Raw genomic sequence first — 12,746 nt, 5'->3', positions numbered from 1 at the left:
TTCTTGGCACCGCCCAACTGACCATTCCCACCGTCCCGCCTTACGTTGCCGTCTCGATCACCGGCCACCGCCGTTGGTCCGCCGTCCTCCCCGAAAGCAAGCCCAGAGAGCAAGGAAACCTCTAAATCCTAACGCCGTGACCAGCTTCATCTCTGGCGGCTGCGGCGATAGGTGAGTTGGCCTGCAAATTTTTTGGCCTTCTTGTGTGTGCACACGGGGCGAGCAAGAGAGAATGCCATGCGTCCTCTTTTTTCCTTTAATATATAGCAGTGCTAGCACCCGGACGTTCGGACAGGCGCCCACATCCGGATGCCACGCCTACACGGCTACACCCTGTTCCCGCGCTTGAACTCCACGTACCGCCCGACCTGACACGACGTTTGTGCCCCCGCTCAACCCCACGCGGCGTCTGCGCCCCGCCCGACCCCTCACGCCCCCTCCAACAGTTGCAACAGGCGGGTCACATTGCAACATGTGCAACACCTAATCTACTTTTGAAACATACATATATAACACTTGCAACATATGTTTGAAGACAAATGAAACACTTGAAACATAAGTCTGAAACAATTGCAAAAATACCTGAAAATACTTGAAAACCATTGCAACACAACATCTAGATAAAACTCTTGCAACATATGTGTGAAACATATGCAACACCCAGATAAACACTTGCGACATACATCTGAAAAACAGATGAAACATTGAGAACAGACGTTTGCAACATACGTGTACAACCATTGCAACATATTTCGATCTACTTTTAGAACATCCATAAGAAACACTTGCAACATGTGTTTTCAACGCAACATCTACTTACTGCTTGGATGATTGGAGGCTCGTTGATGCAGAGCTCGATGCCGTGGAGGGGCGCGCGTGCAGCTCCGGTGGAGAAGGGCACACCGGTGGAGAAGGCGGCCGACGCGGTGGAGAACACCGTGACGGGTAGATGGCCCGGCAGAGAGGAAGGATGGCAAGCGGCAGCGCTGGAGCATGGTGGAGAGAGAGAGGGCGGCGGCTGGTCAGGCACGGTGGAGAGCACCGCGACGGTGTGGTAGTGCTAGAGCATGCGCGCGGCGGTGCGGACGCGACAGTGGTATGGTGGATGGAGAGGAACGGAAGACACGAGCAGATATGGTGGGGGCGAGCTGATACACAAGTGGAGAGTTGGGTCGTTTGCGCTGGTGTCGTGGCCCATCAACGGGAGCGTCCGTCTGAACGGACGTCCTTAGCACAACATTGCCGTTTAGTATAATAACTAATCATATTAATTTTAAGTAATTTAGTTTATTTATATATTTAAATTTATGTATAGATAAATGTTTATTGGTATTGAAATATTTGTCTACATTTTTATTATTTTTACATATTTGATTGTTGAAATATTTATGAATATATATGTTAGTTGTCATTATCTACCGCTGCTATACAACCATATTTTAAATCCCTACATGTATAGTAGTTTTATTTTACTATAAAACCATCGATAAGAAAATCTAAATATTATCTTCAAAATCAAGTATACATCCTAATTAATGACAGTTATTATTCATCATGAACATTAATACATTTCTATATATATGTAGCTAAATTGTAAAATATTTTGACTTTTCAAAAAATGAGATACACGTATTTTAGACAGGAGTAATAAATAACACTATCCACATTCGGTTCCAATTCGAGCCCATCCCCACACCTCTCTCTCGTATTTAATTTGCGCATTTGCCATTTCTGGTCACGCTTTCCTCTCCGGCCTTTCCACCACCTCGCACCTCGCGCCTCCTCCACACCGGCTAGCAGCTTCGCCTCGCATGGTCCCGCGGGAGCGCTCCAGGACATGCAAGTGGCGGCCGCGGCGGCGTCAATGAGCGGCACCGAGACGGCTGGCGCGAAGCCTGCTGCTGCGCGGCGTCTGGGCCGCGTGCTGGTCGGGCGCCGGCGGCGGGCCGCCGTGCTGCTCCTCGCGCTGGCGTACGCGGCAGCGATGCTCATGCTCGCCATGGGCGGCAGCGATGCTCATGATCCAGCGGCGTGGTGGCGGGTGCGCTGGGGCGGCGTGCGCAACCGGCGCCCCCCGGGTCCGTGTACCGCAGCCACCTCGTGTTCGAACGGCTCCTCCCGCAAATGCGCGCCTTCGCCTCGCGGCCGAACCCGGTGAGCGTCCCTAAGTTTGCATTTTTTGGCCCCCTGGGACCTTGTGGCTTGATTTCGTTGGGGGGCGAATTGAGTTCTTGCATGCCAAAGTTCCTGGTTTGTCTCGAGAGGGGGACGAACGATTGCCTCCGTGCTTGGTTAAATGTGTCATCTATGGTTTCAGAATTGCAATGTAGGGGCTCGATTTGATCAAAATTGTCATCCTATAAGATTGATCTTAGTATGTGTTCTTTTCTTGTCCTTTTATTTTTTTTCCAATCATTTCCCTTTTTGCTAAAAGGACGACAAATTTACCTCCAGCTCCAGTCACTTGAATTCAACAAAGTTTGGCTTGAATCCCTCAAAATTAGGCTCCTTCTACAAGAAAATAGGGGATTTGGACAATCTGTGAGTCACATTTCATGAGGCAAAAGAAGCATGTTTTGCCACCTTAAATGTAGTAATTTACTTGCGAAATTGTAGCATGTGCTGCTTTTCGTTTCATGTTTGAATGGCAGAAAGGTGATGACCCTTCATAAATGACAGGCATAGAGTATACGCTACAACTTGGTGATGCTAGATGAGAGGATAAAGTAATCAAAAGAAGGCACAATTTTGCAAAAGGAGGATGTTAACCAGTACCAAAGAGTCACGTAGACAGTTCGTGGAGGCAGTTTTCATGACGACATCCCATTTCCATGTTCTTTAGTTTAAATTTGAAACAATTTGTGAAACACATTTTTGGTGATCACAAGGCTAAGCAGTGAGCAGAGCACAACCACCTGTTCCCACAAAAGGTTTCAATGTTTCATAGCAAGGGACCTTAGCTACTGCTATCGCATTATATGCCACTTCTTACATGTTATCAAAAACCCTTCCGCTTATCCTGTTACATATCATTATCAGGTACAACATTGCCCTGAAATATGTAGTATTCCGGTGCCTTATTTGTGTGACCTCAAATGAGGCAGAAGAATAATCCTATAGAAGTTAAAAGAACAGTTTTTTGTGTGTGTGTTCGATATGATTTATTTTATCCTGTTGATGTGGTGTCTCTGGTTTCATATCTATTAATGTGAACTCTCACTGGTAGTGATTCCTCAAAAAAAAAAAACTCAGGGCTATGTGCTAGTTTTTTTTATGTTCTAAACTTTGAAAGACTCAAAACAAATCTTTGTGACTTTGGCTCATGGTTGAACATTACAATGCCGATCTTGTCTTGATCAGTTATACTATGCTAATAATCTCAAAAACCTTTGGAGTTCAACTGTGAATCTCTTTAATTTCTTTAATCTTAAGGACCATGAAACTCTTGTTCTTTATGCTAAGAAATTAGGGTATCTTACATGTATGTGACATAGTTCTTTTTTATCTTGCCATTGCACAGTTAGTGACATCTCATTACAAAAAGTCTGGAAAGCAATGGGAACCTTGTATCAGCAAGGGGTTGATACACTCAGGTAAGAGAACCTTAAGAGTGTAGTTTGCATAACAAACATCCAAGTCATAACTCAATTCTTTGTTTACCTCTATGTCAATATAAGCTGGGAAAGATAACATAACTTGGTAGCTGACATTGATGGCACAGATTTACGCTTTTCAGAGTTACCGCCTTCAAATGGATTCCTCATAGTTGAGGCAAATGGTGGCTTGAATCAACAACGCATTTCAGTAAGTTGTACGCTACGGTCATTTCCGACTAGATTTGAATAGTCCAATTTTATAGGTTGACTTTATCATTTTGACCTAGAAGCTACATTTTATCATTATTTGCATGCACTGCTAAAATCCATTGGTATTAAAATGTTTTTTAACAGTCCATCGTGAAAATACAATGAGATTTCAAGGAGCCGTATTAGCTCTCTTACTCAGTTTAAAATAATTGTTCGGTACTCCGGTAATTAGCACTTACTAGATGGCTGCTTTTTGAGAGAGAGGAATCCAATCTCAGCCAAGAATGTCCTGGTTATATCTTTGTTTTTTTTATAATCAGCAAGGTGTCAAGTTTGCTGATAGTTGATTATGTGGTCCAAATCATAAATTGGCAGTTCTATACATGTGTTCAACCTCACTCTTCCATAAATATGATAGTTTGTATTTTATTGCATGTATGTACCTTATCTTCTGTGGAAGTCTCAATAACAAATGGAGTTTTATGTGCTTACCAATCTTCATCGATGGATTTTTTTTTTTTTTTGATATAGCACCTCAAGTTCAAGTTAGGTTTCCTCTTTTCAGCATGCATTTTTTGTGGTTATCTGATTGAGATTTCTTAATACAGATTTGTGATGCTATTGCTGTGGCCAAAATTCTTAATGCAACTCTTGTGACACCAGCATTTCATTTGAATAGCGTTTGGCGTGATTCTAGCTAAAAGTTTATGTTTACATAATAATCAGAGATGTATTTCAAGTAACTGAAATATGGTATATGCCTTCCTCCTTTCTTTTTCTCGGAAAATAGTTTGTAAAATACTAGTGCTTTACTGTACTAAGTTGGGAAACTTACTTCTGTTAGTAGTCTCCTTTTGCAAGTGTTTTTCTGGTTAATCTTTCATAACGAGGCTGGAGTGAATAAGTTAATATTGCACGCAGGCTTTTTTGTGTGCACACCAGCCTTTTTTTTTCTTGTTGCTGCTACCTTTGAGGCTATATTTGCTCTTACGTAGTTATGCATTTTGACAACTTAGTTTTGGTCATTGTTAAGAATATGGTCCTATAAGCTCCCATGTATCCTCTCAGCTGCCTTTCCTTTTAGCATATAAAGTTTTACCTTAATCATTTTAATGTGCTGATTCTACATGTTCTGTCCGTTTGAGAATTAAACTGTAATACCTGAAATATATGTTAGTTTTCTTCTCGCTGTTCATGAGGATGTCTTTTCAAGTTTTCAGCAAATTTGGTGATATCTTTGACGAAGATCACTTCATTAAGTCACTTAGAAAATATGTAACGGTTGTAAAAGATCTTCCTGAAGATGTTTTTCTGCGATTTGACCATAATATCAGCATAATACCAAATATGAGAACCAAAGCTTTCTCACCCTCAAGTTACTACCTACAACAGGTGCTTCCAAATTGTTGGAGCTAGGGTACGTGCTCCCTTCCTTTTTTTCCCCCTTGCCTCGAAGTAGAGTCAGATCTTTGCACTGAGCATCCCATAGTACCATATCTTCGCTATTTCTTGTTCTATGACACAGGGCTGTGCGTATTGCCCCTTTCTCAAATAGACTGGCCCATTCGGTTCCTATGAATATCCAGGCATTGAGATGTTTGACAAACTATGAGGCATTAAGAATTTCTGAACCAATAAGAATTCTTGCAGATAATATGGTTTACCGAATGATCAAGAGGAGTTTTTTAACTGGTGGGAAGTACGTCTCAGTGCATCTTCGCTTTGAAGAGGTTTTACTAAAGTTTATCTTGTGTGGACTATCATTTCTACTTTTCTCAAGTTGTGATGACTGTGTTCTATGTTTAGGACATGGTAGCTTTTTCATGCTGCAAATATGATGGTGGTTTGAAGGAGGACAATGCAATGGAAAATGCTCGCGAAAGGAGCTGGAGAGGGAAATTCCACCGACCTGGTCGAGTGATAAATCCTGAGGCTAACCGAAGGAATGGGAGATGCCCTTTGACACCTTGGAGGTTGCAACATTTGTTCCTTGCAATCTTGCCTTTCTGAATTGCTTCGTCATTTTTAGAGCCCATGCCATGTTTCTGAGGTGCTGCAGTGCCAGGTCATATTGGCAGATCATTTGTAGATTGTCTTGTCTTACTCCTTGAATAGAATAATTATCCTCACATAAGTTATAATATTGGACTTTATCTCTGATTAAAATTTAGGGGAACTGTATTTGCTTCATTTTATAAGGTATTATGTAACTTCTATTTTCTTACTAGTTCAGTTTATACAAGGTTGGAATGATGTTGCGAGGAATGGGATTTGACAACACTACTTCCCTTTATGTTGCATCCGGTAAAATATATAACGCTGAAAAGTACATGACTCCTCTTCGACAGCTGTTTCCATTTCTACAAACAAAACAAAGTCTAGTTTACACCTGAGGAGCTTGCACAGTTCAAGGTACATTTCCCTTGATTATTCCAGTCCCTCTAATAAATATTAGAAAGTGTGCCTCCCTTCTCTATCCCGTTTGTATTGCATCAAGAAATGGAAGCCAGGTGGTATCAAAGGATAAGTTTGCCTGCTGACACTATATGTAGGGACATTCATCAAGACTAGCAGCACTGGACTATACTGTCTGTCTTCACAGTGAAGTGTTTGTGATGACACAAGGAAGCAATTTCCCTCACTTTCTGATGGGGCATAGACGTTATATGTATGGAGGACATGCAAAAACAATAAAACCAGATAAACGGAAGCTAGTTCAACTCTTTGACAATCCAAATATCAGGTATATTTTCGGTTATCCTCGTAAAGTTTCATAAACTATCAACGAATGTGTTGTGGCCTGAAATTGGTTCACATGTAGCCATTTTGTGTCCCAAGATGACCCTTGTTTCATAAACGTTTCGCCAAACATGATTGCCTTGAAGAAACTCGGTTCATTCTAATCTAATTACAGCATAGAAATTGCTTTATCTGTATGCTGACATACATTTAAATCTTCTGCAGCTGATTACTCTCTTTTAGTTGTGAACACCTGCAATGGGCAGAACATGCAAGATTTTATGCTTTCTTTTTCATACTCATCATCTAATTGAGAAGTATCTAAGTTAATTTTGTATGTAGATGGGATCGATTCAAGCACCACATGGAGGACATGCGTCGGCATAGTGAGATGAAAGGTTTCGGATTAAGGAAACCACAGGAATCCATGTACACCCTTCCCATGCCTGACTGCATGTGTCAGCAAGCTGAAGCACGATCAAGGTCCACGGCAAGGAACTAGGTACGTTCCCACCCTTGTAAGTAGCCACACCATATAGCAGTAAGCAAAGGAAAAATAAATATTGGTACGAGCATAGAAGAGAATATGGAGATTTCAAATTATATGGCTATTGATATGAATCCCTTCCCCAAAAAAACAGAGATTCATCAGTGAGTGTATATGTGTGCAGAAGGTACTCCGCAGTTTATTGTACTTGTACATAAAGACTTAATTATTTATTTGTTCTGGATAAATAAAAAGAATTGTTTTTTTCTGAGATTTATCTTAAGCACGAGCTCATCATTTTGATTGTGTAAATTTAGAGCCGTCCATCTGTAGCATGCACTCATTCTGTTGACATTCCAAATTATTGCATAAAATGGTTGCAATGGAACTGGAAATTAGCTTCCTCTAGCCGGCAGCACATGGGAAAAAGGTCTTGTTCATGCGAGATTGAAATAAGCCTTTTTTCTTCAATGTAATCAAAACAGCTCTCTTAATGCTTTGTAATTCAGAAGGACAAGAGAATGTGTAATAAGTAAATAACCAACCAATCTGAATAGTTACATAAATCAATGCCAACAATGCTTCATGTTTAGAAGACAAAAGTAACAAAATCAAATTGCTGCCAAACATAGACCAAATAGAAGTACACTTTCACTTTATACACTACCCCCTAGGTAGTATTGCTCGAATGCATCTCAACCTTCGCTGCCGCCGTCGTGGTACTCATGGTCAACGTTGCTGTCTCCGACGTTGAAACAGTAGTCGCCGCAGCTGCCGTCGTCCTGGTACTGATGGTAGTAGCAAGAGCCGTCGTTCATTTAGCTGTTGCCATCGTCGACGAAGTAGGCAGCCATCTCCGCCATGACACTGCAATTACCATCCCTAGGTAGACAACCTCAGACTGCTCGCCGCCGCTCAACCCAAGGGCATTTCCGTCGTCGTCGTCATGGCCATGGCCATGGACGAAGTCGTCGTAGTTGCTCGGGCCGGGCTGGTCTGGGTCCGGAACAACAACCTGCTGCGGGCTACCGCCGGCGGCAGCGGCGGCGTCCTTCAGTCGCTGCTTGTGCTTGCCCCTGTCGGTGACCTTGACGCGCGACAGGACGGTGCTGGAGAGCCGCGGCGGCACGGTGATCTGGTACTCGTGCATGACCCACCCGCTGGTGCTGGGCTCGTCGCCGTGGTAGTACGACAGGTTGCAGCGCTTGTACTTGATGGGCATCTCGGCCGCACGGCCCCCCGGCCCGCCGCCGCCGCCGCCGCGCACGAGGACGATGGAGGTCTCCGTGCTCTTCTGCGGTCCCACCTGACGCCGACGCCGTCCTCCTCCCCTGGGGAGACTACGCAGACGGCCCGCTTCCCGCGCGCGCGGGGGCGCGAAGAAGAAAGCGTGGTCGCTGTCAGCGTGGCCGTTGCGGCGCATGAACTCCCACGGCGGGCAGCTGCAGGGGTCGGCGTCGAGGAAGGCGTGCTCGTGCGGGTTGGGGACGCCCAGGGCGCGCGGGAGGAGGTAGTGCACCACGATGTCGGTGTCGGTGGGGTCGAACTTGTACGCCGGCGGGAACAACGACGGGTCGAAGCCGAACCGCCACGCCTCCATTATTACTACCTCTCGTCGGCGCCGGCGCCGGGAGCCTGCTGGTTTCTTTGTTTCCTGGTCGGATCCGCTCGTTCTTCCAACCAGCCTTCCCTTCCTTCTTTTTTCTTCCGACGAGTTGTGATCGAATTGCTTGGTCGCCGCCTCGCCGGCGTTCGTTTCCTTTCCTGATATATGTATGCGTAGCGCTGGCGCAGGAGAGGCAGGAACTGCGACGCGCGACGCGGAGTCGGATTCCGCTCGAGTTGTTTCAAATTAGATCAGGCTGTTGTTGGGCCGAATCCACCAACCGGCCCGCCGCGTCTCGACCAAGGCCCTGACAAGATGGCCCGTAACTGTTAGCGTTACATTCTTTGCTGCTGCTTGCTTATTTATCAATCACAAAGTAAACTTGTGTTTGTTATATATTAGGGGCTTTTCTGGAAAGAGAAGGAAGATTGGAGTCCAAATGGGCTTTCATAGATAACATCAATTGCCATTGAGACACGCCGGAGATGAAGAAGGATAGGGTAGAGTGGACGAACAAGAATGAAGATTTCAACAAACGACAATGATCGCCATCTTTCCAAATAAAAAAAATATATCTCCCACTCCGTCTCCTCGTGCGCTCGCTGCAGGCTCCGCTCCGCTTTCTCCGCAGGCTCCGCTCTGCTTCTCTGCTTCATGGCCCTCTCCCGCCTTCGCGACGCCAGGCTCTGCTGCTGGATCGCACCTCCGCCTGCCCCCGCCCTCATTGTCGTCGTCGGCACTGGCGTCCTCTTCATCACCTCCTTCTGCAGCGGGAGATGGCGAGGCGAGTGTCACGGCCATGCGTACTTCGTGTCGGCTGGCCTCGAGGCTCCTCGTGCCCCAATAGCACAAGAAGCTCGGGGGGGGGGGGGGGGGGCAAGTCTATGGTGCTCTTCGCTCCGCTACCTCTCCTAGCCTCGATCTGTCCATCGAGGCAGTTATCGAGTTCCTCAGCGGCCTGACATGGTGGTCGTCGTCCACTAGAGTGCCGCGCCTGACATGTTGCAAGCGTATGTTTCATGTGTTCCAGATGTTTCAGAGGTATGTTGTAAGTGTTTCATGTGGATATTGCAAAAGTAGATCCGGATGTTGCAAGTGTTTCAGAGACATGTTGCAAGTATTTGTTCAAAATGTTTATCTGTTTTCGGACATATGTTTGCAAGTGTTTTTGATTTGTATGTTGCATATGTTTCACACATGTTGCAAGAGTATGTTCCAATGGTATCAGTTTTTTCAGTTTTATGTTGCAGTAAGTGTTTTCATATTGCAAGTTGCAAGTGTTTTATTTGTATGTTGCTTATGTATCACACACATGTTTTAAGTGTATGTTTCAAATATTTTATCTGCTTCATAAGTATGTTGCATTCAAGTGTTTCATGTTTTAGATGTTCAGAGATGGGGGCATGGGGGCAGGGGGATCGGGACAGGCAGAGTTGGGTGTCGGCGGTCGGGAGCGCATGGCGTGCTTGGGTCCCGCGGACTAAGGGGCGTGCTCGTCCTCGTCCGGCTCTCGGGTCTGCCCGCGCGGAGAGAAAGGACGGGCAGCTCGCGTCCGGACGGCGCGTCCGTCTAGATGCCCAGACGCTAGCCACGCCCTTCAACAAAATATGGGTTCCTTGTCCAAGAAAAGGGCTAGTACACCTCCTGATTAGAGCATCTCCAAGAGTATCTTTAAATTTAGATATCTAAACTGGCTCTCTAAAATAATTTAGCCACTTAAGATGGAGAAGTTCCACTGCAGCTCCTCCTAAACTGGTTCTTTATTTTATAATAAAACTGCCACCATGTGCGAGTAGCAGCACTCAGCAAAAGTGGCACAGTATTCGCTATAGTGGTACAGTAATTCGGGTTCGTTCCTTTCTGATATATGTAGGCGTAGCGCAGCGCAGGAGAGGCAGGAGCTGTGACGCGACTCGGAGTCGGATTCCGCTCTCCTGTTCGGACTTCTTCAGCTCGTTTTTTCCCCCTACTTATACTACAAGAAATTCACGCCGCACAGAGAGAGGAGAGCAGGCTGTTGTTGGGCCGAATCCTCCTAGCGGCCCGCTGCGTCTCGACGAAGGACTTGACAAGATGGCCCGTGATTGTTTTCGATTACGTTTTAGCGCGCTGCTTACCAAGGGCTTTTCATGATTCTAGCGCCCGGACGCACCCTTCCCAACCCCACATGCCCCCCCCCCTCCCCCCCACGTATAGAACGGAAAACACCGCACCCCACTGCGCCTCTGTCCTACGTTCCCCAACGTATCCTGTTCTCCCACCGCGCCCCTATCCCAAAAAAAAGTACGAAACATTTCAGGTACAACATTGTAAACATATGGAAAAACTACGTAATCCAACATCGAGATATAAAATACTGCAACATCGCAAAAATTTATAGTGCAACATTGAAAAACATGTACTATAACATCAAAAAATATGTACTACAACACGAAAATTATGTACTGCAACATTGAAAAATATGTACTGCAACATCGAAAACATGTACTGCAACATCAAAAAAAAGTACTGCAACATCGAAAATTATGTGCTGCAACATTGAAAATTATGTATTGCAATATCTCAAGCAGTAGTACTGCAACATCAAAATATGTACTGCAACATCAAAAATGCATTGTAACATCAAAAAAATATGTACTGCAATATCGAAAAATTATGTGCTGTAACATCGAAAATTATGTGCTGCAACATCAAAAATTATTTTCTGCAACATCTCAAGCAGTAGCCTACAACATCGCAAAAACATCTGTCGCAACGACCCAAAAATCATATTGCAACATTCGAAAATCATCTGTTGCAACATCCAAAAAAATCCATTGCAACACGAAAAAAACAACAAAAAAAGGCGTACAAAACAGCCCCTGACACATCACCTTCGAGCTTGCCGAAGGGAGGAGGGAATAGGACCCCAGAGTTCGCCGGAACCCTAGCCACTGTCGTGTCTCTCAGACCCAGAGGAGGAGAAGGAGGAGGAGGAGGGCTCAGATCCGGAGAAGGACCGACCTACCTCGTCGGAGCCGCCACCGTCATCCTCGTCTCCGGTCGATGGAGCGGGAGACGGGTCGCTAGGGAGTGCGGGGTTGCATGGAGGTTGCAGAGGGGTGAGGGATGGACGGAGGGAGGGAGCATGAGCGGGGGGGGCAGCAGCGAGCTTGCACGCGGGCGGAGCGAAGCGGAGGAGAACGAGTGCGGGGGAGCGGCGGAGCGGGGGAGGGGTGTAACACCTCTTGTATTACAAACTTGTTTAGCGCCTAGGTTAAGGCCTCGGAGAAATCAAGTTGAACGAGTTTTCGAACTTTAACAAGTTAAACACACATGAAACAATTTCTGCAAACAAAAACAAGATATAACTTGTGTATAGTGTTTTTGTAAAAATGGTGAGCAAATAGTGTAGATAAGAATACAACTTTAATTTTTGGGAAGTGAGTATTGTTAACTAGGGTTTTTGGGAGCTCAAAAATCAAATCCGAAGTTCAAACTAGAACGTTTCGTTGAATCGACGAGAAATTGAACTTATGTTTCAAATGCCATTTTTGGTGATTTATATTGAGCAAAATAGTAAAAGGGTGCTTAAATGTTTTGCTCCTATGGTTTAGTATAAAGTATGGACTATTGCATGAAATGTTTATTGGATGAAATTAATAAGGTTTAGACATATTAAAAATTGTGACGAAAGTGCAAATGGTTGTTAGTCCTAACTGGGGCCTTGCCCTTTTCTAAATCTGAAAATGATAGTAGACAATGTCGTTTTGACATTCAAATTCTAAACAAATTGTCTAAACACTGACTTCATGTTCTTGCACTGTTGGTTGCCTCTAGGCAAGTACTTGAGCATGGCTTAAGTGGTAGTGGTGTTGGGTGTCACGATACCTTCGTAAAATTTCCCAAACTTCGTTAAAACGTGTCAAAGTCGTGTTGTTGGCGCTCTATTCGCGATCTAACGTTCAGCGCGACGAGCTCATGTTGGCATTCCTCTCACTCCCTCTCTGGTTGCTCCCTAGTCATGACGATTGCGTCGCTAGCTAGCGGTAGTGTTGACCTTAGGTTCATGGAATTAGTTGAGCCTTCGTCGAATTAGTGAGTAGTTTTTGGCCTGGTTTAAAAAGCG

General features: G+C 44.9%; 1 protein-coding gene and 1 pseudogene across 1 annotated transcript; one reads left to right on the top strand and one right to left on the bottom strand.

The window, feature by feature from the left end:
• The first annotated feature begins 1,824 nt into the window (after window positions 1-1,824).
• LOC136489919 (O-fucosyltransferase 9-like) lies at window positions 1,825-7,050 on the top strand (annotated as a pseudogene).
• A 677-nt stretch (window positions 7,051-7,727) lies between these two features.
• Window positions 7,728-8,632, bottom strand: LOC136488311 (NAC domain-containing protein 23-like). Its single transcript, XM_066485292.1, has 2 exons — window positions 7,910-8,632; window positions 7,728-7,820 (listed from the first exon to the last, which is right to left on the bottom strand). Exons 1-2 carry the CDS (start codon window positions 8,630-8,632, stop codon window positions 7,728-7,730), a joined length of 816 nt encoding a protein of 271 aa, XP_066341389.1.
• Between the last annotated feature and the right edge of the window lie 4,114 nt (window positions 8,633-12,746).

The sequence above is a fragment of the Miscanthus floridulus genome, chromosome 10 (assembly GCF_019320115.1).
Source record: "Miscanthus floridulus cultivar M001 chromosome 10, ASM1932011v1, whole genome shotgun sequence".
NCBI classification, from domain to species: Eukaryota; Viridiplantae; Streptophyta; class Magnoliopsida; order Poales; family Poaceae; genus Miscanthus; species Miscanthus floridulus.
This window is presented reverse-complemented; position numbering and strand designations above follow the sequence as displayed.

Coding starts and splice junctions, on each gene's coding strand:
- LOC136488311 (XM_066485292.1), bottom strand. CDS start 8,632: ATGGAGGCGTGGCGGTTCGGCTTCGACCCGTCGTTGTTCCCGCCGGCG. Junction 7,821..7,909: donor AGGTTGTCTACCTAGGGATG/GTAATTGCAGTG, acceptor TACTACCATCAG/TACCAGGACGACGGCAGCTG.